This window comes from Aquarana catesbeiana, linkage group LG13 (genome assembly GCF_042186555.1).
Source record: "Aquarana catesbeiana isolate 2022-GZ linkage group LG13, ASM4218655v1, whole genome shotgun sequence".
Classification (NCBI taxonomy): Eukaryota; Metazoa; Chordata; class Amphibia; order Anura; family Ranidae; genus Aquarana; species Aquarana catesbeiana.
The window spans coordinates 187,445,134-187,472,280 of NC_133336.1; the positions used below are offsets into that span (position 1 = coordinate 187,445,134).

The 27,147-nt window shown below is 43.7% G+C and overlaps 1 protein-coding gene across 2 annotated transcripts in view; it reads left to right on the forward strand.

Moving 5' to 3' along the window:
* OTUD7B (OTU deubiquitinase 7B) overlaps nucleotides 1-24,262 on the forward strand; it is a 155,215-nt gene extending 130,953 nt beyond the window's left edge. Inside the window, exons 9-12 of one of the 2 annotated variants that reach the window (XR_012237055.1) lie at nucleotides 2,294-2,411; nucleotides 5,240-5,324; nucleotides 11,399-18,193; nucleotides 18,323-24,262. Coding sequence is in view for 1 of the 2 variants with exons in the window: in XM_073609145.1 (XP_073465246.1) it covers nucleotides 2,294-2,411; nucleotides 5,240-5,324; nucleotides 11,399-12,697 (1,502 nt within the window). In the remaining variant the exon portion in view is untranslated. Of the gene's footprint in view, nucleotides 1-2,293; nucleotides 2,412-5,239; nucleotides 5,325-11,398; nucleotides 18,194-18,322 lie in introns of those variants that run through there. The other variant, XM_073609145.1, reaches the window with a different exon arrangement.
* The last annotated feature ends 2,885 nt before the right edge of the window (nucleotides 24,263-27,147 follow it).

The window sequence follows — 27,147 nt, forward strand, 5'->3', positions numbered from 1 at the left end:
CGTGCACTCCCGCAGGCCTAGCTGTGCTGTGATATGTCACCACACATGCCGATAACCAGGTCCCGGCCAGTGATTGACCGATGGCGATCGGGGAAGCTCAGAGCTGAACACAGCTCTGTGAATGTAAACACAGAGCTGTGTTCAGGAGATCTCATTGTTTGCTAAGCAGGGAAAGACAACAACTGGATCCCCAGTGAAAGCAGCACATATTACACATCATATTTACCCCTTAATCGCCCTAGATGTTAACCCCTTCCTGCCCAGTGCCAGTACAGTGACAGTGCATATTATTAGCACTGATCACTGTATTAGTATCACTGGTAATGTCAGTCCTTCTTGAAGCCCCCTTCCGTCAGTTCTATTCTTTAAAAAAAAAAAAATCACCTATGCCTACTTTTTTTTTCATGCAGTCTTAAAGTTGGTCCAGTGACTTTACAGGTCTCTCTTTCTCTTCTGTAATGGTGGGTGGCCCTTTCACCTCTTGCAATGACGTCTGAGCACTGCCCAGTCAGGGAGAACTGTGAGCCCAGCTTGTGTGAGGACTTGGATTGAATGAAGCCAGCTGTCATTCAGCCACTGAGGACATCTAGTGGCGGAGAAGTAGTACTGTGGAGAAAATAAAAATATTTACAAAAATAGAAGAAGCTGATCACTGGGCACGGACGATCTCTCTCTACTCTCCTGTCAGAATGAGGATCTGCTTTGGTTACATAGGCAGATCCCCGTTCTGGCTCTCTGTGGAGCGATCGCGGGTCCGGCAACGTGTCGCGGGTGCCTGCTGTAGCTATTGCACAGAGCGCTGTACCATTAGAGCAGCCCTGCCGCAGTAGCAGTATATGTGCGGTGGCTGGTCGGCAAGTGGTTAATGGGAATAGAATGCTTGGAGACGGAGGTGTGCATTCCTATCATGTGACCGCTGTGATTGGCTGTCACAGCGGTCATATGATCAAAAGCTCCCAGCTACAAGTATGCATCGGGAGCTTTCTGTGACAGTTAAACTGTTTACTTATGTATGCATATATGCGGCCGCTCGGCTTTAAAGCTCACCCCGCAGAGGCCATATATATATGCGCGCGGCTGGCAGGAAGTGGTTAAAGTGATGGTAAATGATCACCTTGTAAAACAATCCATTCACAGTTATAATAGAAATGAAAGGCAAAAAATTGTGTGTGTGTGTGTGTGTGTGTGGAGAGATAGAGATAGGTATATAGAGATAGAGAGAGAGATATATATAGAGATAGATATAAATATAGATCTATCTCTATCATTAAAAAAAATGTTTTCCTTTTAATAAGTGATCACATTCTCTCTCTTCTCAGCTGCATAAGAGCTGGGGGAGAAGAAGCAGCAGTACGCTGAGCTTGCCAGTGAATGTCTGCGCAGCGGGACATGTCAGGACAAGTTTGATCATTGGATGAGAGCACACTGAGCTCCCAGCATAGCTAGAGAACTGACCATGCTGTGCTCTCCTACTTAGTGTGGTCAGTTTTTAATAGGAGCAGAGGGACTAGCAGGAACACCAGGGATTTCACATAAAGGAAGCAATACAAAGAGAACAGGATATATGGTACAGCCGGCACATATCAGGAATATGAAGTGTTGGGGTAACAAACGCTTTAAAGTTTTAAAACTCTTTAAAAACAACTTATCAGTAACCTATTCCATCATATTTAACATTATGCACCATATCCTCCCCCCTCCTGTGCGTTGCTTCCCCAATCTTCCTGTCATGGAACACGCACTAATTACATTTTTATTCATCACTTACTTCCAAATAGTGCAGTGTTTCTTTTTCAGTTCATGCACAAATTACATCAGTTCTATTCATCACATTCATTCATTGGGACTACAAGTCCCATCATGCATAGCATACAATTTACTGTCAATGTGGGGACAGTTGTGTCCTGCAGTCCTCCCAGGGAGCGCACAATTAAGGGTGGCTCCATAGGACCCTGCTAGGGGAAGGAGTTGCCTGCAAAACGGGGGATCAGCATCTTCAGGAGGAAAAGAGTAAGCAGAATACATTGTGAGTCGCAGTCTGCAGTGGAAATGGTTTTAATGTCACTTTTTAATATACATAACAGTAGGTAATATAAAAAGTTTCTATTATGTTCCTTGGGTCAATGTAGGTCTATAATTTTCCATTTCTCTACATGCTTCCCATACCTGACTACATTAATTCCATGTTATGTTTGACTGGAGGACCTCATTCATTTTTTTTTTTTTTAATAAAGGATTTGAGTTGAACAAAGGCAGCTTTTCATTCTCTGCATGTTTTGGTTTCTCTCTATAGCGCCTTTCATCCCCCTGACCGACTCTGAGCACAAGTTACTTCCTGTGCACTTTGCAGTGGATCCCGGCAAAGACTGGGAATGGGGCAAGTACGACTCCGATAATGTCCGACTGGCAAGGTACATTCACCCGTGTGATCTCACCTAAATGACTTGTGTATGCACCTATTTTGTGTTTTGAGCAGTAATATGCATTAAAGCCAAACTCCGGAGGAATAAAAAGTTATCCCTTGCAGTGGGGCTGTGTCTGCATCGCAACGATTAAGGGAACAATGAAAGAAGATGTATTTACCTAAATCTCCACTCCTCGCTGCAGAAAGACCGGTCCTCGCAGTGTCTGCACCCACCAATGGTCTACATCAGTGGTTCTCCACTCTGTCCCCAAGCACCCCCAACAGGCCATGTTTTGGGAATATCCCTTAGATAAGATAGCTGTCCAAAATACCAAGCCATTGACTCTGATTTAAAGCACCTGTGCAAGATAAAGGAAAACCTGCAAACATGGCCTGTTGGGGGTGCTTGAGGACAGGGTTGAGAACCACTGATCTAGAGCAGTGGTCTCCAGACTGCGGCTCTTTGCTTGCCTTTATCCAACCCTTGGGGCACTTCTCCCCCCACTGACCCCAATTATGGGGCACTTCTCCCCCCACTGACCCCAATTATGGGGCACTTCTCCCCCCACTGACCCCAATTATGGGGCACTTCTCCCCCCACTGACCCCAATTATGGGGCACTTTTCCTCACACTGGACCCAACAAGAATGGTCTTCCTACTGACACCAATGATGGGACACTATTCTTCCTATTGACACCAATGATGGGACACTATTCTTCCTACTGATGCCAATGATGGGACACTATTCTTCCTACTGATGCCAATGATGGGGCACTATTCTTCCTACTGATACCAATGATGGGGCACTATTCTTCCTTCGGACACCAATGATGGGGCACTATTCTTCCTAATGATACCAACGATTGGGCACATTCTTCCTACGGACACCGATGATGGGTTACTATTCAAAAAGCAACATTACGTTATCTCTAACTTCCCCGGCAGTGGGTGCACTGCTCTTCTTTCTGATGCTCCTGGTTGTTGATGGACCCTTGGCTTTCTCGCTTACAATGCAGGACTGCTGGTCCTGCATTGTACGTGATTACAGAGTGCGATTGACAGACGGAGAGCTGAGAAGATGTTTCAGGGATCAGTTGCATGGAGAGTAGGAAGCCTGCAGGAGTATAAGGGAGACCTAGACAAAAAAAGAACATTAACCCTTGCACTGCAGCTGAAGCCCCACTGCAAGGTAAGTTCAGCTTTAAGTGGTCTCTTGTTTCAAGAGACAGGAATGGCCGAATGTCACGTCCTTATGTTGAGGTTTGCTACTGTAGTGATCCATGGCATTCACAATATATCTTTTAGTAGTATGACTTTCCTGGTTGGTTGCTGAACTTTGTACATCATCATTACATCATAGCTTTGTAACTATGGCAGCCTTGGCCGGCCATGTGATAGGACACTGTGTCCTCTTATTGTGCTCTGTTATGTCATCTCAGAGCTGCCCAGCCCACCCTATGAATATTTTATGAGGCATCTCTTGCCCGGCCTTTCAGCTCCTATTCCCAGGATGTAATAGGATCTCAAGTCTGTTGCTTCTCTTGGCCTTCAATAACAGCCGTCCTTTTACAGAGCATTTAACATGTTGGCACCAAATGCCAAAGGACCGTAATTGGCATCCCTCAGGCATCTTATATTAAAAGCTGGCACAGCTGGTTAATGCCACCGTTTGTGGCCATAGAGTAGGGTTAGGCAGCCTCGGCACTTTAGCTGTTGCAGAACTAAACGTTCCATGAAGCATTGCAAAACTGAGCCACAGGCATGAATCCTAGAGGCAGAGGCATGATGGGATTTGTAGTTTCACCCTAGCTGGAGTGTTGAGGTTGCCTACAACTGGTATAGAGGAAGAGAGTAAGGAAGGGTTACTACCTTTGTCGGGTTTTTAATTGGAGTCTGTGTCCCCATTTGAGAGATTTCTCCTCGCTTCCTGTCCAGCAGGTTACAGGTGTCAGAACGGGTAAAGAAGGGAAATCTTCCCCATTTGTAATTAAATGGAACAGGTTCTTCTTCTTACCACTCTGTAACTGGAGCAAACAGCTTTGACTGGATTTGGGTTTAACCCCTTCCTGACTGCAGCCTATAGATCAGGGATATGCAATTAGCGGACCTCCAGCTGTTGCAAAACTACAGGTCCCATCATGCCTCTGGGTGTGAAGCTTGTGGCTGTCAGAGTCTTGCGATGCCTCATGGGACTTGTAGTTCTGGAACAGCTGGGGGTCCTCTAATTGCATATCCCGGATCTAGATGAATGTTGTCAGAGATCGTTCCTTTGCACCCCTGCACACTGTTCAATTTGAAACTACACTGATAGCTACCAGTCTCCGACCACTGACTGGGAACTAGTCAGCATAGTTCTTGATAATGTGATCGCCCTGACAGCCAATCATGGTAGTCGCAAAACTTGTTTACAGCCAATCGTGGTGGTCACATGAGGTTTGTTTACAAACAAATCTGCCGGCTGCTGCTGTCTCTTGCAACCGGCAGTCCGATGTGATCTGTATACATTAACACGCCAAGCAGAAGCAAAATCCAGCTTTGTTTTGGACGTTAATTACAAGTTCACTTAAGGCTCCGTCCCCACTAGTGACTTGTCATGTGACTTTGGACACATACAGTCGCAGCCCATTGATTTCAATGGCACCTGTTCCAATCTATGCGAGTTAAAATTGCAGCAACTTAGAAAAGGTTCCCACATTACTTTGTTGCAACTTGAGTGCCAGAAAGTGTAAAGTCGCACGACTTTGTAGTTAAACTAGTGGGAAGGCTGCCAAAATTGCAGCTTGAAAATACAAATGTAATAAAACTAAACTAACGTTTTTTCTTTTTTCTTGCAGCGTCACATTATCTCTGGAAGCCAAGTTAAATTTTTTGCATAATTACATGACGGTCACCTGGCTTTCTCTGCCATGCGAGACGCAGGTATGCTTGAGGGGGGGGTCAGACTATAAAAGGATTAAGTTGTGTATAATCCAGAGACAGATTAAGGTAGAACGGGGCCCTAGACAAGGTAGCAGCTTTGGCCCCACCTTGACATTGAGACGCGTTGCAACAGGCACAGAAATGCCACCCCATTTGCATTGTCTGCATTGGCAGTGATCCTTCAGACACCAACTGCCTTCCAATACATCCTCCTTGGCGAGGTGACCGTCATGGGCACAGCTTTGACCAATTACATAATCTCATTGGTTTACCACATGAATCTTGTGGCTGGGCCCCCTGGACAACCCCCCCAGGCACTAGGCCTCTGCTTAGGTTGCCTTGCAGATGATCTGTCTCTTGGTATATTACCACTTTTGCTGTTTATTATGCTTGTATTAAATATGCAGTGCTAACAGGTACACATACATAAATGCATGTATAAAATGTTTGGCCGATTTAAACCACCCTGAACAGCCACTTTATAAGGTCTACCTGTGTTCTATCATAGAGCTGATCTCCAGGTTTTAGTAAAGGTTAAATAGTTTATTTGGACCAAGCTGATCCAAGTGACTGATTACCTTCATTACTAGATGTATAAACTTTTATGTAGCCTGGATGGGAACCTCCCAAAAAAACAAAAAAGGAATCCGGCTGAACGCTACTCAGCCATTCGTAGGGAGCTTTGTATTCTATGAATGAATACAAAGCTTCCTCTAATTGGCGGGGAATCTGTGACATTTTCCATCTGCCTCAGCCATTCATAGGGAGCTTTGTATTCTATGAATGAATACAAAGCTTCCCCTGATTGGCTGAGGCAGATGGAAGATGTCTCAGATTCCCCACCAATTAGAGGAAGCTTTGTATTCATTCATAGAATACAAAGCTTCCTGTGAATGGCTGAGCCGCACTCAGCCCTACTTGATTTTGTTATCGAAGTGAGACAGGAAGTCTCCATCTCACTGCTGGAACACAGAGCTGTATACTGTATGTAGCTGAGGCTACATATAGTTTATACAGCGGGCTTTAAAGTGATTTGTAACGTTTTGGGGGGTTTTTTTTTGTTAACAAACACTTTTTACTTACTTGCTAGGTGCAATTCCATTGCACAGAACAGCCTCAAACCTCCTCTTCTCAGGTCCCCCGCCCTTTTACTCCTGTTTCGTCCCTGGAAGAGGAAGTGAGGGGGATATAAAATAACCCTCCAGCGCTCACCATAAAGCTAAATACACGCTATACAATTTTCTGTAGATATTTTCGTTCAGATTTACCAAAACCATATAATATGAGGTCAAACCTTAAGACCCCATACACAATATAACTTTTGTTGTCTGATTTCCTTTAGATTTACCAAAACCATGTAGTGGAAGGGCCTGCCTGATTGCATACAAATTGAAACTCCTAAGGTCGGACCTCATATTATATGGTATTGGTAAATCTAAAGGAAAAAATCTAAAGCAAATTGTATAATGTGTATCCAGCTTAAGAGTTTCAATTTGTATGCAATCAGGCAGGCCCTTGCACTACATGGTTTTGGTAAATCTGAAGGAAATCAGACAACAAAAGTTGTACAGTGTGTATGGGGGTCTCGCTTTATTCATCTGTTCAAAATGCATTATTAGATAATTGTATTGCTTAGTTGTCCTTATGTATACAAATATGGCAGACGTGCTGATAATCCATTCAAAGGTTATAAACTAAATCCACACAAAGCTGTAGTCTTCACAGGTATCATAAACAAGTATTAAAATTTATGGGCAAAGGATGTTCGTTGGTACAAGTACACAGGACAATCAGCTTGGTGCTGCATAAAGGAACCCTTGAATGTACACATTTAGTTCTCCACTATAATAAAGCAATACTTTTATTATGAAAAAATGTAAAAATAAGAGTTAAATTAAAAACCCCTATAGTCTCTAACAAAAAAAAAAAAAACTGCCAAAAAGTTCCTAAAAAAACTTCCATGCAGGCAGGAGTGTAGGATCACGTATATGTGTGTGTGTGTGTGTGTGTGTGTATACATATATACATATATATATATATATATATATATATATATACACACACACACACACATTACAATGGCACACATCCCTGCTTGGCTATCCTTGCAAGAAGATCTCTGTTGAGATGTGTCAGAAGTGACGCCGTAAGTGACGTCACCACAGGGTGCATTACCTGGAAACGCACAACATTATTAGATGCAGAGCTGCACAAACACACATCTTTGGAAGTTTTACTGCTTGTTTACGATACCTGCTGGATGAAGTTATACAGCTTTGTGGATTTACAGTTTATACCCTTTGAATGGTTTGTTCTCAGCACTTCTGTCATGTGTGCACATTTACATACGTGAAAAGGACAAGTGAGTAATGGAACTATTTTATTATCTGCAGTTTCATTAGATGAATAAAACTAGAGGAAGATAATATTTTATACTTACCTGCTCTGTGTACTGGTTTTGCACTGAACAGGCCCGATTCTCCTCTTTTCAGTTCCCCCACCAGCACTCCTGGCCCGTGCCCCCATAGAAGGCCGTTTTCTATGGGGGCATTCAGCTTGTTCCTGCACCCCGCTGTCTGTGGGGACACACAGTGGGGCTCGCCCCCCCCCCCCCCCCCCGTCTTAGGATTTGATTGACAGGAGCGAGAGCCAATGGCTCCTTCTGCTATCATTCTGCCCAGTAAGGAGGGAGAGAGGCGCTGCTCTTATCACAGTGCTGGATCGAGATCGGGTAAGTATACGGGAAAGCATTAGGGTAAAAAACTTGAAGGGTTTAGAACCACTTTTTAATGTCCCTGTAAATTTGTTGTCCTTAGAAATTGCTCTAACCGCAAAGATTACTTCCCTAAGTTAGCACAAGGCTATGACAACACAGAAAAGTGGAAGTGCGTCCATCTAGAGCAGTAAAATCACTTTATTCAAAGAAACCGTTCTATACATGTGTCCAGATAGGAAGGATGCCTTGTACAGGGCCACTCTAGAGGGAAGAATACCACCCCCAGGACCAATGGTGTAGTGAGTAGTAAGGCTCGATTCACACTAGGACGACTTGGGATCCGACTTGTAAGCCCTCAAGTCACCCCAAGTCGCCCCAGAAAGAGATTCACATTACAGTGAATGGGAGCGTCTTAATAGACACTACTGAAGTCGCTCCGACTTCAGAGTGTACTCCCTGTACTACTTGGATCCGACTTGGTAGGCGACCTGTACCATAGAAATCAATAGAAGTCGCCTCCAAGTCGGATCTCTCTCTACAGTCAAGCAACTTTTCAGGGAAAAAATTTAGTTTGCCAAGGCAAACCCCTCCCTCCCAGAGAGCTGATTATCCTGTGATTGGCCACAGCCAAAGTCGCCTGTCCTGGAGGCGACTTCAAGTCGCATTGTAATTTGCTTAAAGTCGCGCTGAAGTTGCGCTGAAGTTGCGTTGAAGTCGCCGTACAAAGTCGCGCTGAAATCGTGTTGCCCCTGTGTGAACCGAGCCTTAAGGTGGTCATCGCCACCAGCTGTTGGGCCGGGCAAAATAGCGCGTGGCCGTGCCAGTCAGAATCTCTACTAGGGCTCTCCACTGGCAGCAGATGTAAAAAAAAAAAAATTATATTTTAAGCTAAACTGGTTCTAAAACCTAAACATTTTTACCTTAATGCTTTTCTTGCATGGGGCTAAAAATGTTTAGGTAGCAGTATACCCCACCCCCCTTTATATTTACTCGCCAGATTCAGCCCTGTGCCTATCTGTATCGGCTTTCTTCTCTTACTTCCCGGTCTCACAGGCTTTGCTGAGGCAGCAGGAGCCATTGGCTCCCGCTGCTGTCGACCAAATCCTGTGACAAGGGGGCGGGCCACGTCACGCTGTCTGTGTCTATGGATGCAGGAAGCTTGGCTCAGGAGCGAGCCTGTAGGTGTGCCCCTAAAGCAAGCAGCTTGCTATAAGGGCACACCAAGAAGAGTAGGAACGCCAGGACAGAGGACCCAAGAAGAGCAGATAAGTAATAAACCTGTGGTTTTATTTAAAAAAAAAAAAAAGAGTTTACAATCACTTTAAATTAATAAAAGTGTGTTGTTGGATCTAATCAACTAATCAAATTATTAATAAGCAATGATTTATTCATATTTCAATATAAAAGTGGTATGTAATCAAAAATCTACAATATGACTAATTTTAGGAATGATGCCTAAAAAAGAAACAATGTATTCATTTGTCTAATTGCAGACACCAGTGTTTGTAGCGGCCTGTAGGTGTCAGCAGAGTGTTGGCTTGACTTTTCCTGAAACACTTTCACATACAATTCCATTTCTACAGGAAAAAGTCAATATGCTGTAATGTAATGGCAGAAACCTAAATGATAGTACTGATCTTTTTTTTTTTTTTTCCTTTATTTAGGCTCTGTTCATACTAGTGTGATTTCAGATGCGACTCGAGTTGCATGCCAATGAAAATCACATTGCTTTCAATGGTGCCTGTTCACATCAATGAGCCATGGAAAAGGTTCCTGCACTGCTTTGGTGCAATTTTCAGCGCCATGGAATATGCAAATCAAATCCATGTTGCGTTGCATAATCGCACTGAAAATCGGATCACAGCCTTAAAGTGTAATTCCAGTCAAATTATAACGAAATCTAAATCTACTCCCCACCCCCATTCTAAGACTATTCTATCAAACAGTAAAAGAAAAGATGTGTATACTTGCCTTTTCTGGAGCCACTCCGGTCACAAGACCGGCTTCTGTGTAGAGGAGGGACAGTCGACAGCGGCTGCCTCCATAATAAGCCTATGGGTGATATCATCACTAAAGCCGGTGCTGGGACCCGATCATCTTATGGCCCATACACACGATTTGAAAATCGGACGACAGATCGTCACTTTTTTTGCATGCTAATTGCATATTAAAAATGGAGAGGTTACTAGAGTGACAAATTCTCATATGACAGAATAAAAAATCGGAAGTGATGTCATGTGTTGTAATGTATTTCTATTGCATTTTCGGACGACAACTGTACTGATTAAATGAAAATCATACGATCTGGCATAGTACGAGAAAAAAATTCATGTTTGTCCGATTGGATGAACTGTCGCGATCGGCTCTTGAAAGCTCTGTACTAAAAACCCGATTATCGTACGATCGCTTTGAAAGCGGTATTTTTTGTTCGATTTTTTTGGATCGTGTGACGTGTGTAGGGGCCATTAGCATGGGGCTGAGTGTAGATTTAGAATTTGATGGGAATTGCACTTTACGGCTTCTGGGGTTAGACCATTTAAGACAAAGATCCAGTATGGTTCTCTTTGGCAAAATTTAAAACAAAAAAAAATGTTCAGCTTTTTTGAGGTCCAATGGGGTCACCTCAATCCGCAGGCCTCTCATGTCCTTGTTATGATGGGTACACCGTGTTGTCCACGCTACCTTGTGCGATGAACCTTCCATGTTCTCCAGATTTGGCGCACATGGTCCTGAAATTATGTCTGACATAAAACAGACCACAGGGGCATTTAAGGCCATAAATTAAAAACTGGGTACCACAATTAATAGAGTGACTTTCTGAAATATTGTGTTCAGTAATATATAGGTGTGGCAAGATATATATATTTATTATAATTTTTTTTTTCTTTTCATATTATACCTACTTAGTGATCTTATGTGAATGTGCTTGAAGTAAAGTGCTGACTTCAGGGGCCAGTTATTTATTTTAAGCCGGCCATACATGGATTGAAATTCAGTGGGTTCAGTAGGGACTGGCTGAGATTTGATCCATGTTACGGGATAGCTGATTGTACACCCATCAATCGACTTTGGTACAACCAGCCTGTCAGATTTTTCTACATTTGATTACTGATGGTGGGTATAGCAGCTAGCAGTAATTGTGCTCTGCTGGCTGGCCTCCCCCCCCCCCCCCCCCCCCGCCAGCAGAACATAGTGTTCATGTGGGAATGCCTCCTGAAGCACTATTGACTGTGTTTATGGGGGAATCCAGTGATCTTCGGGTCATCTATGGGCTGCTTTGGTTATTGGCAAACTAACTTTGGACTTTTTTTGTTTTTAAATATACAAAAAGCTGATTCTTTTTTTTTCTGTAAAACAGGCTCCTCTCGCCCAGCCAGAGTCGCCAACGGCATCTGCTGGGGACGACGCAAGGTCAGCCGCAGAATCTGGAGAGTCGGACAAAGAGTCTGTGTGCAGCAGCTCGGCAAGCAATGGAGGCAGCAAGAGCGGGAAGGAGAAGGAAAAGGACAAGTCCAAAAAGGAGAAAGATAAAGAGAAGGAGAAGAAGAGAGCCGATTCGGTGGCCAACAAGTTGGGCAGCTTTGGCAAGAGCTTGGGGAGTAAGCTGAAGAAGAACATGGGAGGACTGATGCATAGCAAGGGCGGCAAGTCCGGCATGACCAACGGACAGGGCGACACGCTTGAAAAGAAAAAGAAGGGCTCCCTCAAGGGTCGGAAAGGGAGCAAGGATGATTCCTCCCAAGGAGACTTGTCTACCTCGTCGGAGAAATCTTCAGTCAAATCCACAAGTGACAAAAGCCACTGCGACCCTTACAAGTACAGTAATGATGTCAAGCTGAGTCTCAGCATCTTACGGGCGGCCATGCAAGGTGAACGCAAGTTCATTTTCGCCTGCCTGTTAAAAACTAGCGATCGACAGCCATACCAAAAGCAGATGATCCAGCGGTATCTGGCCGATGCCCAGGAGAGGTTTGTAGCGGAGCAGAAGCAGAGAGAGGCAGAGAAAAAGACTCTGATGAACTGCGGCACAGCCAAGCGGTTGGAGCAGGACGTGTTGCAAACTAAAGGAGACGATATGCTTCCGTTACCCACCTATGCCCAGGCAACTGGTAACTATGGCATGACTGGCATGGACTATGGTGTGGGTGTAAAAGGAGCTCTACCTTCCAGCTACTCCGGAGGGTTTACCATCCCGAGACCTTCCATAGTGAACGCGGATGGTGCCCATAGCTACCAGGACAGTAGAAGGCAAGTCGCAGGTGGGCCTTGTAACAGCATGCCCTCTTATGTCACTCTCCCCCGGCAACCTGTACAGGGTCGGCTTAACGCCTACCAGCCCAGCCCGCTACAAGCGTGCAGCATTTCTCCCTCAGAGACTGAGCTTCCTCCGGTGTACCCCGAAGTCACTGACCAGACGGTCTGCATCACGCACAGCAACGGGTACAGAGAATACACAGACCCCACCCCCCTGTCCAGATCCGTGAACTCTGACAGCAGCAAAACCCGGACACTCTATAATGTCCAGCAGACCAAGTGTAAGCAAGTCCACTGCACTTTTTACGGACGTCCCGAAACGGGGAACTACTGCTCGTGCTGTTACAAGGAAGAAATAAGGCGGAAAGAGAGGGAGAAAGAGGCTTTAATTCACAGGTTCTGAGGAGCTGACATATGTAGTGTGTTTGTATTCCACAAAGTGTTCCAGCAGGGGGCAGCAAAGGGGAGGATGCAATAGTGTTGATCGGACTTCTCCTTCATGTGTTGCCTGGGTGCTTAGATCTCCGTCTAGAGTACGTTCAAACCAGCCGATGAAACTTTGGAGGGCGTTCCGGGACGAGCACCAGTTTGGTTCCCAGGAGCAAAATAGAAGAGGATAAAAAAAAATCAGGACTTAAAAAAAAAAATGCAATTTGATATTTTTATGTGACAACCTAATTTTTGATTGTCTCTTTTAGCACTTTAGGTAAAAGTATAAGTATACTGACATTTGTTTTTTTTTTTTTTTTTTTTTTTTGATTGTTTTTGTTTAAAACCACAGCTGTCATGCTTAATCTGGTTTTAAAAGTTTATACTATTCCCCCCCCCCCCCCCCCCCAAAAAAAGGGCGCAATTCCAAATTTACGAATTTGGCTACTTTCTACATACACAATAAATCCAGTGAGCAGTCTGACCAATCCTATTGCTGGAATGTGAACCACTCCCCATGTTGTAGCTTACCCTTTAGGAGAATTTGGTCTGTTTAAGGATCTTCAAGAGAGGAACTCTTCTCACCCCACAGACTGTTCAGTGCTTCATAGTACTCGGCTCACTTATTTCCATTAGCAAGCTGGGGGAATTTGTTGTTAAAAGTATAACTGTAGGCAAAATTTTTATTATTATTTTTTTGTTTTGGATAGAGTGGAGAGGGATTAGAATCCCTGTCAGAATTTTTATTGCTGTCTGTGTCCCCGTTAGGGAGATCCACCCTGTTTGTCATGCTTATTATCAGTGAAAATTAGAGTAAAAAGAACATCACAATATTCAGGTTGTCCCCAGAAAAGTTATAAAGGGGAAATCTTCCAATGGGGACACTAGTTCTGGTATTCCCTTAATTTGCAGGGATTTCCTCTCACTTCCTGTTTTGGCTGTAGGACAGGACGTGAAGTTAAATCTCCCCAATGGGACACAGATGGCAAAAAAGAAGAAAAAAAATTGACGGGGGTTAGAACTAGTGGTGCACCGAAATTAACTTTCCGAAACCGAAAAATGTAGGATTCACGTGGCCGAAAGCGAAGCCAAAATTGACAATAAAAAAAAAAAAAAATATATATATATATATATATATATATATATACACATTTTTTTTTTATAAATCTACTATCCTGCTGGGTGCATATTTGGTCTCCCCATTGAAAACGCAGCAAGAATGCATAAAAAAATTCACCCATCTAGTATTTTTGATGCGTTTTTTTGTCACATGACCTACACACCATAAGTGGGCAAAATTGATGTAAAAGTGCAGCAAAAACACTGGCTTTTTTTCTTTAGCAGCTATTATCGGCACCACACTGAAAACCCTATTTTTGGCCAATAATTGTCGGCGGGCGAAATTGCATCACTAGAGATAACCCTCCGTTACTCTATACAAAATGAAACAAAAAAATTGCCTACAGTTCTACTATAGTCTGTATGCTTTATCTGAAGTCCTGCTGAGATGGACTGGTTACACGGGGATGTGCTGCCATATTTCTACTCCTAAAGCGAAGTAGCTATTTTTGGCGCCCTCCCAACCAGTCATGGCATGTTTGATTTCCGATGAGGATTCAGACTTCACACAGCCTTTATTTTTCATTGCAAGTAAGAGGAATCTGTTTAAAAAGCAAAAAAAATCTGTAGGGCTTCAGATGGAAGGATGCATCTCCGAGTCCTTTTCTGCATACATGTTTAAGAGCAATGAAGCCAACGAAATGTATGATCTTTGCTGACTCTAGCACTATGAGAGAATGGAGGATATACACTACAGGTTCCCTCTGAGCTGAGAAATGTAAACCACTGAATAGCTGCATTTGTGAAAGGTGTATGGAGTTTAGTTATTTTCTGGAGAAGCTCTTTACCATCCTATCCCACTTGTATACATTGCCATTGCCATGGGTTAGGGTGCATGCAGGTTCTGGGGCTGAATGGCGCTGCTGTTTAATAAGCTGGACAGAGCAGAGGACTAGCCTTCAACAAAGGAAACCCCTTTCTTCCTCCAGTTTCTTCTTGTAGATCAGGGGTCTCCAAACTTTCTAAAGAAAGGGCCAGTTTACTGTCTTCAGACTTTAGGGGGGGGGGCAGCCTGGACTTTGGTTATAGGGGAAGAAATGGTTGATGTCAGTGGGAGAAATAGTGACCCACTGTTGGTGTCAGTGGGAGGAATAGTGACCCAGTGTCAGTGGGAGGAATTGTGACCCATCATTGGTGTCTGTAGAAGGAGTAGTGCCCCATTGTTGGTGTCTGTAGAAGGAGTAGTGCCCCATTGTTGGTGTCAGTGGAAGGAAAAGTGACCCATTGGTGTCAGTGGGAGGAATAGTGACCCATTGTTGGTGTCAGTGGGAGGAATAGTGACCCATTGTTGGTGTCAGTGGGAGGAATAGTGACCCATTGTTGGTGTCAGTGGGAGGAATAGTGACCCATTGTTGGTGTCAGTGGGAGGAATAGTGACCCATTGTTGGTGTCAGTGGGAGGAATAGTGACCCATTGTTGGTGTCAGTGGGAGGAATAGTGACCCATTGTTGGTGTCAGTGGGAGGAATAGTGACCCATTGTTGGTGTCAGTGGGAGGAATAGTGACCCATTGTTGGTGTCAGTGGGAGGAATAGTGACCCATTGTCAGTGTCAATGGGAGGAATTGTGACCCATCATTGGTGTCTGTAGAAGGAGTAGTGCCCCATTGTTGGTGTCTGTAGAAGGAGTAGTGCCCCATTGTTGGTGTCAGTGGGAGGAATAGTGACCCATTGGTGTCAGTGGGAGGAATAGTGACCCATTGGTGTCAGTGGGAGGAATAGTGACCCATTGGTGTCAGTGGGAGGAATAGTGACCCATTGTTGGTGTCAGTGGGAGGAATAGTGACCCATTGTTGGTGTCAGTGGGAGGAATTGTGACCCATTGTTGGTGTCAGTGGAAGGAATAGTGACCCATTGTTGGTGTCAGTGGTAGGAATAGTGACCCATTGTCGGTGTCAGTGGGAAGAATCGTGACCCATCATTGGTGTCAGTAGAAGGAGTAGTGCCCCATTGTTGGTGTCAGTGGAAGGAATAGTGACCCATTGTTGGTGTCAGTGGGAGGAATAGTGACCCATTGTCGGTGTCAGTGGGAGGAATCGTGACCCATCATTGGTGTCAGTAGAAGGAGTAGTGCCCCATTGTTGGTGTCAGTGGGAGAACTAGTGACCCATTATTGGTGTCAGTGGAAGGACTAGTGACCCTTGTTGGTGTCAGTGGAAGGACTAGTGACCCTTGTTGGTGTCAGTGGGAGAACTAGTGACCCATTATTGGTGTCAGTGGAAGGAATAGTGACCCATTGTTGGTGTCAGTGGAAGGAATAGTTGGTGTCAGTGGCAGGAATTATGTCTCAAGGGCTGAATGAAGGCAAGCAAAGGGCCGCAGTTTGAAGACCACTGTTGTAGGTCATCAGAATTCGGAAAGCGGTAGATGGTGTAACTTTCTTTCCTGCAACCATTTCAGTTGACCCCTGCTGAACCAGCAAAGAGTCGATCCATCTATGGCCGGCTTTAGCAACGCTAATGACTGGGACTGGTCTACAGAGAACTGCTGGAAAATATTTTTCCCCTCGTTTGTCTCCTATTTTCTTTTGTCTGCCCCTCTCTCCACAGATTTATTTTCTCTTTCCATCGGCTTCTAAGGAGAATAGCAGTACCACTCTCACAAATGAGTTATGAAAGGTTCTTGATTTTTTTTAAAAAATAGCCATATTCTGAGCTTTCTAGACACTAATGGGCTAACACTGCTGAGGATTTAGCATGGGGGGGGCTTTTTCAAGAATGACCTCCTTTTTTACCTCTATCTTCGCTCCATCCTCTCTCTCATCTTGTCTTTCATAGCCATCTTTTCCAATCCCCCACTGAAACGCATGGCTGTCCACTGATGGATAGAATTGCTGCCAGTTCAGCAGGGACCAGCTGATGTCATTGATCCATCTATGGGTAGGCTGGTTGTACTGAAGTCGATCATTCAACCAGCCTGTCGGGGTTTTTTTCCATGCGATCACTGTTGGCGGCTAAATGATTGTATTCTGCTGGCAGGGAAGGCTCTCTGCCAGCAAAACACAAAAGCTCTGCAGGAGGGATTCCCCCATCAACACAGTCAGTGTTGATGGGGGAATCCATCAATTTTCTTTCCTTCCACTTGTAGTAGAAGGAAAGAAAATTGCATGATCTATAGCAGTGGTACTCAACCCTGTCCTCAAGTACCCCCAACAGGCCATGTTTTGGGAATATCCCTTAGATAAAATAGCTGTCCAAAATACCAAGCCATTGACTCTGATTTAAAGCACCTGTGCAAGATAAAGGAAAACCTGCAAACATGGCCTGTTGGGGGGGTACTTGAGGGCAGGGTTGAGAACCACTGACCTATAGGACACTTGAGTTCTTAGCAAGGAGAAGGTGGTTTTGGTAGAAGGAATGAGGGAGGTTGGAATGCCGAAGAGAATGGTCAATGTGAATCCTCAGCCAAGAGTGTAGCCAACATTTCTAGGTAAAGTGGGAGTCCGGAAAGGCAAATAAAGTATTATAAGAACATTTCACAACTTGTCTTCCATTTCATAACTTCAAACCGCATTCACTATTTCAAATGTGACCTCTTTTAAGTCTACAAAGAAACACGTCTACTGTTCCGTAATCCTCCTCCTGTTAGAGATTGTCTCCTGCAGAGTGAACCCCCCCCCCCAGCATCACATACCTCCTCCACTCCATTCAGCCCTTGGGAGCAAAGAAAATAGCCAGTACTTCAGGTATAGAGGAGTATGCGACTCCCTGTCCTTTCTAATACCATAAGACAGTGATGGTGAACCTTGGCACCCCAGATGTTTTGCAACTACATTTCCCATGATGCTCATGCACGCTTCAGTGTAGTGTAGAATCATGGGAAATGTAGTTCCAAAACATCTGGAGTGCCAAGGTTCGCCATCACTGCCATATGGAATCTGAGCCGTTCCAAGTTTCCCACACTCTGTATTCGAGTGCTGACAGAGAATGGAGCACACCTCGCTCCAATATATAATATGGCATGCAGGTACCGCCGCACACCGTATTCAGCTCCAATGTAAGGTAAATGATAGACAGGCTTCAGCTCCCAGCCCCTCGGGGTCACACCCCTCTGGTTGATATAGGCCGCATACACAATTTTTTAAAACTTATTTTATCTGACAGTGATGTCTGTATTCTGCGGAGAGAAAACAAGAAGTGTCTTGGGACCTCTGCCAAAAATAGGACTTAACATGCTTTTTTTTCTTTGCAAATATTGTAGATGAATTGTACTAAAAGAGAGACAAACCCAATATGAACAAGCCTGCATGTAATATGGTCTCCAGCAAATCGCTGCCACCTACTACCTGGCAAACTACTTCTCTTTACTGCAGTTAACTGTGTAAAGGATATCGATGGGCAAAGTGATTGACAGGTTCTCTTAGAGCAGTGATGGTGAACATTGGCACCCTAGATGTTTTGGAACTACATTTCCCATGATGCTCCACTACACTGCAGTTGAGCATCATGGGAAATGTAGTTCCAAAACATCTGGGGTGCCAAGGTTCGCCATCACTGTCTTAGAGGAACAAGTGATCACACACTGATCACTGTCTTTCCCCACGCGCCTTTCTTCTGTGGTAGCTGGGAGTCCAAGCACATGTAAGCTCAGTAATGGAGGGTTTGTGACACCTCCCCCCCTTTCCCGGACCTGGCTATTGGCTGCCCAAACCTGAGCAGCACATCCTGGGTGGAAGAGGAGGTGGTGGTCACATGCTCCCCCCCATACCTGGAATCACTGGCTACTTAAAGGGGGTTCCAATGGAGTACGGGGGGGGGGGGGGTTGTGGAACGAGAGGAAGTATTAGTGGGGGGGGGGGGGGGGGTTCATGAGTGCTCAACCTGTGGCCCTCCAGCTGTTGCGGAACTACAAACCCCATGAGGCATTGCAAGACTGACAGTTACAAGCATGACTCCCAAAGGCAGAGGCATGATGGGAATTGTAGTTCCGCAACAGCAGGGGAGTGCCACAGGTTGAGCATATTTTAGGCTATGGAGAGATGTGCAAAAAAAAAAAAAAAAGAGGGGGCCACTGATGAGTGAAACGCCCATCTCTGGTCACCTTGACCCCCATCAATTTCCTGATCCTGTTTTTTAGATTTTTGTCTGCATAACCCCACATGCAAACCCACATCACACAGCAATAACCTGTTATCCCGCTAACCATTTTTTTTTTAGAATATGTCTTTTAACTGTCGTAGACACCGCTAAACCTAACCAGCATCCCGCCGCGCGGTCCCTTTCCGGAAAAAAAAAAGATAAGCCGCATTCTCTGGTTATCGTTGCAATGCTGCTATCCAGCTTTCAGCCTGCATTTTTATTTTCCACACTACCTCTTTTCTGGCCGAAAATGTTAAATTTTTTTATTACAATATATATAAGATATTATATATATAATTATAGTCTTTGGCTCTGTTTTGGAGAGCTTACAATTCTGTATCTGACCTTGGGGAGAGTGGGAGAATGCTATTTTTTGATATGGGGGAGGGGAGGGGGAAGAGGGATACAAAATGTAAAAAAAAAAAAAATATGAGAATCCACTAAAATAGTTTTCATTTCTAATTTACGCGTTTCAACATTTTTCATCTCATGGATAGTAGTGTCATCTCAGGATTTTATCAGCTGCCGTCTATTTTCCGACTCATTTTGTCCATTTTAAGACTTCTGTTTGTGGGTTTAGCCCTCGATAACACTATCATGATTGTTAGCAGTTGTGTCATTAATTTTTTTTCAAAAAGTTGAATTGTTTACTCTTGCCTGAATTAATTAAATTTAAGGGTATTAATCTTTTTAGACACTTTTTTAAATTTTTTCTTTTGTGTAACTGTCAATGTTCTGTTTGAAGTGTTTGTCACAATGGGCACTGTGGTGGTGAAAATGTCAATATTGGACACCGATGTCTGTTCTAGGCACCCGAAACATGGCGGCTGCCATTCCAATTAACCTGGCTGTTATGCTTCAGGCTGGTATTAGGTTACCTATAATAAGCGTGCAGACATTAGGTTTTAAAGCTGAACTCCAGGATAATCAAATATTGTCTACATATTACTTCCAGATCTGTGCAGTAATCCAGTGTCCCTGCTCACTCTCTCTCCTTGTGCAGGGTGCCTGGTCTTGTCTCCGCCCCCTCCTGCAGTTTTCTGCAGACAGCATGTAGCGGGTGGAGCCTGCTGGGCCCCTCCCACAGCTCAGCTCTCTCTCCTTGTGTAGGGGGACTGGCCTTGTCTCCACCCCCTCCTGCAGACCCGCATGTAGCGGGTGGAGCCTGCTGGGCCCCTCCCACAGCTCAGCTCCCTCTTTTTGTGCAGGGTGCCTGGTCTTGTCTCTGCCCCCCTCCTGCAGTTTTCTGCAGACAGCGTGCAGCGGGTGGAGCCTGCTGGGCCCCTCCCACAGCTCGGCTCTCTCTCCTTGTGCAGAGTGACTGGTCTTCTCTCCACCCCCTCCTGTAGGTATCTGTAGACAGCCAGTAGTGGGTGGAGCCTGCTGGGCCCCTCCCACAGCTCGGCTCTCTCTCCTTGTGCAGAGTGACTGGTCTGGTCTCCGCCCCCTCCTGTAGGTATCTGTAGACAGCCAGTAGTGGGTGGAGCCTGCTGGGCCTCTCCCACATCTCTACTCTCTGAACAGGCTATTTCCACACAGGGATGTCACTGAAATGTTTATATGGTAATATCTGAGTTTGCAAAGTGCACACAAATTAGTTTTATATCCTCTGTGGCTTTTGAGGAATATATGAGGATTATATCCCGATGAAAGTTTTTTTTTTTTTTTTTTTCCCCAGGGTTCAGCTTTAAAGTGGTTGTAAACCCTTCCATATAACTAGTGCAGTGGCTTGCTTTAGGTCATACACAGAGATGAAAAAAAAAAATCCTCTTACATAAGTTGTACCTGTTTATCTGCAGCCTTCTCTTCTCTACATCATTCAAAGTCCAGAATTTATAAAGCTTGTCTGAGCTGTCAGAAAACAGGGGGCGGAGAGCTGAAGTTACACTCTGCAGGGTTCAGTGAGGAGAGCTCTGAGAGCTTATTGGAGAGAAGGGATACAACCCCTTCACAGAGCTGAGGCTGTCAGTCAGCTGGAGCTCCCTCCCCTGTCACCTTTTTTCTCTTGGTGTCAGGAAAACTTGTCAGAAGTGACTCGTGCTGATAGCAGAGGAACGGGGCAGCAGACAGAAATGTTACTTAGTGGAGAGATGAAATTAAACTGCAGAGTTCTATGAGGATTGGTGATTGGAGAGAAGGGTACACCCCCCTCACTCAGCACACAGGAACAGAGCTGAGGCTGTCAATCACAGGTTGTGTGCTGGAGCTCCCTCCCCTGTCACCATTTTTCTCTTGGTGTCAGGAAAACTCATCTGAAGGGGTTCACGCTGATAGCAGAGGAAGGAGGCAGCAGACAGAAATGACACTTAGGCTGGGTTCACACTATTGTGAATTGGATGTGGGTCTCCCTGCATCCAATTTGCATGACAGGATAGTGTGACCAGCTCGCAATGGAGCCGGTTTACACATCTCTTGGGCGGCCACGGCCTGCATTTAACAAAGGGTCCTGTGTGTCTTTGGTTCAGATTCAGATGTGAATTCAGGCAAAAATTCGGACTTGATTCGCACCTGAATTGGTGAACAGGGACGCACCGGACCCCATGCTGTGAACTGCGGGAGCAGCATGTGGGGACTCAGCCTGAGTGTTCTGGATGGAGACAAGTACACACTATAGAGGGATATGCTTTGTTCATGTCTGAGGTTTACAACCACTTTGAAACAGAACATTGGACACATCTATGGGGGTTAGTAGTGGTTTGGTTGTGTCGTATTACCCAAAAAGTAGGCTTTTGGTTGCACTGACCACTTCTGCTGTACCTCCACCTTCCCCTGATGGCCATCAGTGCCGCAGATATGATTGACACCAGCACTGGGATCATCTGTCCACCCCTGGTTTTGATTGGCCATTCACAAAATGCACAGTGTCATCACAGTGGGAGCTGCCCCTCCCCCAGCCGATATCAGTGCTGCCGGTATGATAGACACCAGTGCTGGGCGTCGTCTCTCCACCTGATCTGATTTACAGTGGCCATTCACAAAGCGCGCTGCCTCGGGCTGCATTGTGTGAATCGTGTGTACACGGGTGAGGGAGGGAGAAGACTGCACTATCTCTGATGTCTCAGGCCTGTAGCACCGATGCCAGAAGAGGGCAGCTATAATATTCAGTGCAAATAAAAGCCATCTTTTAAGCCTAACACCACGTTACTACATGACAGAGGTAAACTGCTACTAACTCCGCTAAAGCAAGCCATAGGTTATGGTTTAAGGAAAGAAAATTGCTTGATTTCCCCCATTAACACAGTCAGTGCCCCTGCCTACACATTATCAGTATTTACACGACAGCCCTCAGCAGCAGCAGGAACCCGTAGGGTCTATGGAGGTCTGTTAACATTAGTACAAATGTTATCCCTGCCTCTGCAGTATTGTATTCTGACAGGCGGGAGATTGGTGTCGGGGGGGCAAAGGCTATTGGAATGATTACACCCGGAGCTCAGCTTTAACTCCTAATCTGCACATATAGCATAGCAGCCAGGCAACTAGTATTTTCAGAGGAAAGTATGCAGCCTGGGTATGTGTGTCTTGACACGTTCCCTTTAACACACCTTTTAGAGTCCAGTTTGCGCGAGCCCATAGGATACAATACTTCTGTGTTCAGATCTGTATGCAGCAATGTATGAAGATGCATACAGTCGCTTCTACTGCCAGCTGACATCTCATACTTTACAATCTCACTGCTATGGGCCCATGTGCACTGTATGTTATGGGCCTGTGCACTTGGCAGTATTGTATGCCATTTTGACATTTCAATAAAGTTAAAAAAAAAAAAAAAGTAAACAATACCTTGAGTTGTAACAGCACAGGCCACTCCCTCTCCTTGCCGCCCGTACACAATGGACACCAGTTTTGTACATTAATGTGGATCATTTTAGTGTTTTGGCTGTTGTGACTTATTAATGAAAACATCAATAGTGATCAAAATCAGCGGCTCTGCCCCTGCCTACACATTATCAGTATTTACACGACAGCCCTGAGCAGCAGCAGGAGCCCGTAGGGTCTATGGAGGTCTGTTAACATTAGTACAAATGTTATAATCCATACTGAGCATGGAAACTTTAACTGGATTTTTTTTTTTCTGTGCCAGCATGAGCCCTAATGAGCCCTAACATGTTGCCCTGTGTTGCCATAAGGTTATTTTAGTGCATATTCACAACAGCCCGAACGCTAAAACGATCCCTATTGGTGTGCAAGCTGGTGTCCAGATGGTGAGGGGAGGTAGTGACCTTGTGCTGTTACAACGGAAAAGCACTGTTTACCTTTTTCTTTTTTTTACTTTATTGAAACGTCATAATGACATTTCATTCATTTCAACGCACTGCAGTGACCGACTTCAGGTAACCTCCAGTGTGTTGCGAAAAAGCACAGTTTGCGGTTTTCTGCAACCCACCTCAAAAGCAGTGTTGTGGTGTGAACAGGGCACATAGAAAACAATTGTATTCTGCATTCCCCGGTGTGGAGCATGCATTCTGTGAAGCTCAACGCAGCTCAACTTGTGTAGACAGATGTGTTACCATTTTGTCACACAAGAGGGCGCCAGTGATGTTGCTGCTAGCAATGCCACCAATAGGTCCCCAGTAAATTTACGATCTCTATTTTGACCTCCTAAATTGTTCCCCAACGGTGCCAGACGATGACGTTTTGCTGCCCAAGAGAGCAGCCATTTTTTTTTTTCAGACCACAGCCCCGTAATTCACCAGGAACTGGCAACTTTTCTATCCCCCCTTTTTAGCCACATCGTCATTCTGTCCACAAATCGGCTCCCACCACTGTGTCCAAATGACAGGTCCACTTCAATTTGTGACCATTTCTCATTTCTTCATTGTTGGGTTCCATAATGCTCCGCCTTCAGTGACGGGATGTAATCCTGATTAACCGCATTAATCGCGCATCCCGTACTGCATTTTGTAACTTGTAATATGCAAATGCGGCCATTTGCACGTTTTTTGACAAACTGTATTTCCGCTAATGTAAAGCTTGTGTGTCTATGAAAATCTCTAGGTCCCCCCCCCCCCTTCCCCTGAACTGACCGCGTCATGCGCAGAGTCGCCCGTATCCGAGGTGAACTTTCCGCAGTATTTGCACATATCTCTGAACTGTAGAGCACAATTGGTCCTTAATGATCAAAATGTTTCGAAGGAGATCCCGTTGCCATAGCAAACCAGAAATGTTCTATTGTTCTCCTGTACGGCACCAACAAACCGATCAACGAAAAAATTATTGTGTCAATATTTTTCTTCCAATAACAAAAAAAAAATTGAACGGTCAGAAACATTTCAGTTGCTTTGATGGGATTTTAGCATGTGTGACATTTTTATTTTTTAGAGCATGCAAAAAAAAAAAAAAACAATGGAAATGATATAATTGTGATTTGGCCTGAATTATGTGTGTATAGGAGAGGAGGGGGAGGGGTGCATCATGAAAATTACCCCAAAGGCAACCGAAATTTTTCAACTGAATCCTAATTAAAAGTTGATCTGCATATTTGCAGAAAACTTTTTTTTTTTTTCGTTTTTGGATAAAGCAGGAAAGGGGTAGAGCCACTGTCTTCTTTTTTTTTTTTCTTCTTCTGCTGTCTCCACTGAAGAGCTTCCCTCACTTCCTGTTCTGGTGACACCAGGACAGGAAGTAAGAGGGGAAATCCGCAAAAGGGACAACTTAAACGATATATGTACATTTGTGTATATATAATATGTATTATACTATCTTAAGCAAATTACGGGAATGCTAGGACCTGTCAGCTTTTTTTTTTTTTTTTTTCTCCCTATTGTAGAGTTTCCTAATTACCAGTCCAGGTTTAAATAAAATCATTTTTTTTTTAAATATTTTTTTTTTCTTTAGCTTATTAGGGTCAGTGTTTTATTATTGCTCTGTGTCCCCATTGGAGATTTTCCTAATTTCCGGTCCTGGTGACATTAGCCGAATCAAGAAATGAGGGGAGATCTACAACAGGGACCCATTAAATAATATGGGTGTATGTATGGGTGTGTAATATATAGATCATATATATATAATATATATATAGATATAGATATAGATATCTATATCTATAGATATAGTTATATATCTATATATAGATATATATATTGCACACAGAGAAAGAAATGTATTTATAAAAAAAAAAAAAATGTGGTCCTGGAAGTGAAGGGAAATCTGCAACAGACTAATTTATATATAGATATTATATAATTTTTATATGTAAAATTTAAAAAAAATAAATAAATATATATATATATATATATATATATATATATATATACACAAAATTTTCCCCTTAAATTTTATTTCTTAGGTTTTTACATTTGTACTGTTGAACTGAAACCTAACCGATTGTACAATCAGATTGTGTCACGTGAGTGACCAGCCTTAGGGTATGCTATTGGCAACCTCCAGACACTTTGATCATTAAGGCGGAGGATGGGTGTGTGTGTGGTGTACTGTAACAAGTATGTTTTCTTTTTCTTTTTTGTTTTGTTTTCTTTTTTTTTTTTTTCTTTTTTCAACAAAAGCTTTAATAACAAACTCTTTGTGTTTTCAAGCAGCAGTGCCACTTAAAATGGATTGCAATAAAAACAATAATTAAAAAAAAAAAATGTATTAGCAACATTCGATTTTTATTGGTTTCTCGTGTTTTTGTTTTTGTTTTATATGCTGACCCAGCGGCAAGGGATCAAATGGAATTGTCTGTAAGTTGGTTCTAAGTGCCTTGAATTAAAAAAAAAAAAAAAAAAAAGTATATAAAATATTTTGCATCGTAGAAAAGTAAAGAGTTAATTTTACCGTAAATTATGGGATGGATTTTTTTTTTTTTCTTTCAATAAAAATAGTTTTATGTGTGTTCGTGTGGAATCCTATTTCTTTAATAATTTCCTTTAAAGTAGCCTTTCTTGACTCGATTTTAACATGGAGGAATCCTTGAAATAACTTTCAGTTTCTAGGGAATCTCTACGTATTATTGTACTACAGCTTACAGTATGTTGGTGTGCAAAGTAAGGTGAGAGATAAGGAAATAAAAATAATTTAGTGCATTCGGGACCCAGGGCAAATCTATACAACACATTGGTGATCAGTGGGAAGAATGTCCCTTACATTGGTGGTCAGTGGGAAGAATGTCCCTTACATTGGTGGTCAATGGGAGGAAGAATGTCCCTTACATTGGTGGTCAATGGGAGGAAGAATGTCCCTTACATTGGTGGTCAATGGGAGGAAGAATGTCCCTTACATTGGTGGTCAATGGGAGGAAGAATGTCCCTTACATTGGTGGTCAATGGGAGGAAGAATGTCCCTTACATTGGTGGTCAATGGGAGGAAGAATGTCCCTTACATTGGTGGTCAATGGGAGGAAGAATGTCTCTTATGTTGATGGGCAGTGATGGTAAAAATGTTCCTTACATTGAGGGTCAATAGAAGAATGCTCCTTATGTTGGTGGTCAGTGGAAAGAATGCCCCCCTTTACAGAGAGCTAAAAAAATTATAATAATCAGAGTCAGAAAATGCCCATTGCTCAAGAAATCGTGAGAACCTGCCTTATTACTTTTTTTTTTTGGCTGCAGAGATAAATGAATAATTGACAAGTGCCTAGATGGAGCACATGCATACTTATTTCATAATTAATTGACGGCACTATGTAAGTACCTGTTATGAATGAATCTGAAGGTCTTTGCTGGCTTTTGAAAATGCCTGTTGCCTGGCAGTAATTTGATTCCTCTGCCCAATACTGCATAAGAAATTATTTGCTTTTTACTGTTCAAATATGTAAACTGACATTGCTAAACATTTGTTTGAAATGCCCGTTTCCAGGCTGAGCAAAATGATTCAATGCTTTGAGTCATCTGCCCTGAATAAAGATGTGGATGGAGATCCTAAGTACAGTGCCTTGAAAAAGTATTCATACCCCTTGAAATTCTCCACATTTTGTCATGTTGCAACCAAAAACGTAAATGGATTTTATTGGGATTTTATGTGATAGACCAACACAAAGTGGCCCATAATTGTGAAGTGGAAGGAAAATGATAAATGGTTTTCAATATTTTTTACAAATAAATCTGTGAAAAGTGTGGTGTACATTTGTATTCAGCCCCCCTGAGTCAATACTTTGTAGAACCTCCTTTCACTGTAATTACAGCTGTGAGTCTTTTTGGGGATGTCTCTACCAGCTTTGCACATCTAGAGAGGGACATTTTTGCCCATTCTTCTTTGCAAAATGGTTTTAAGCTCTGTCAGATTGGATGGAGA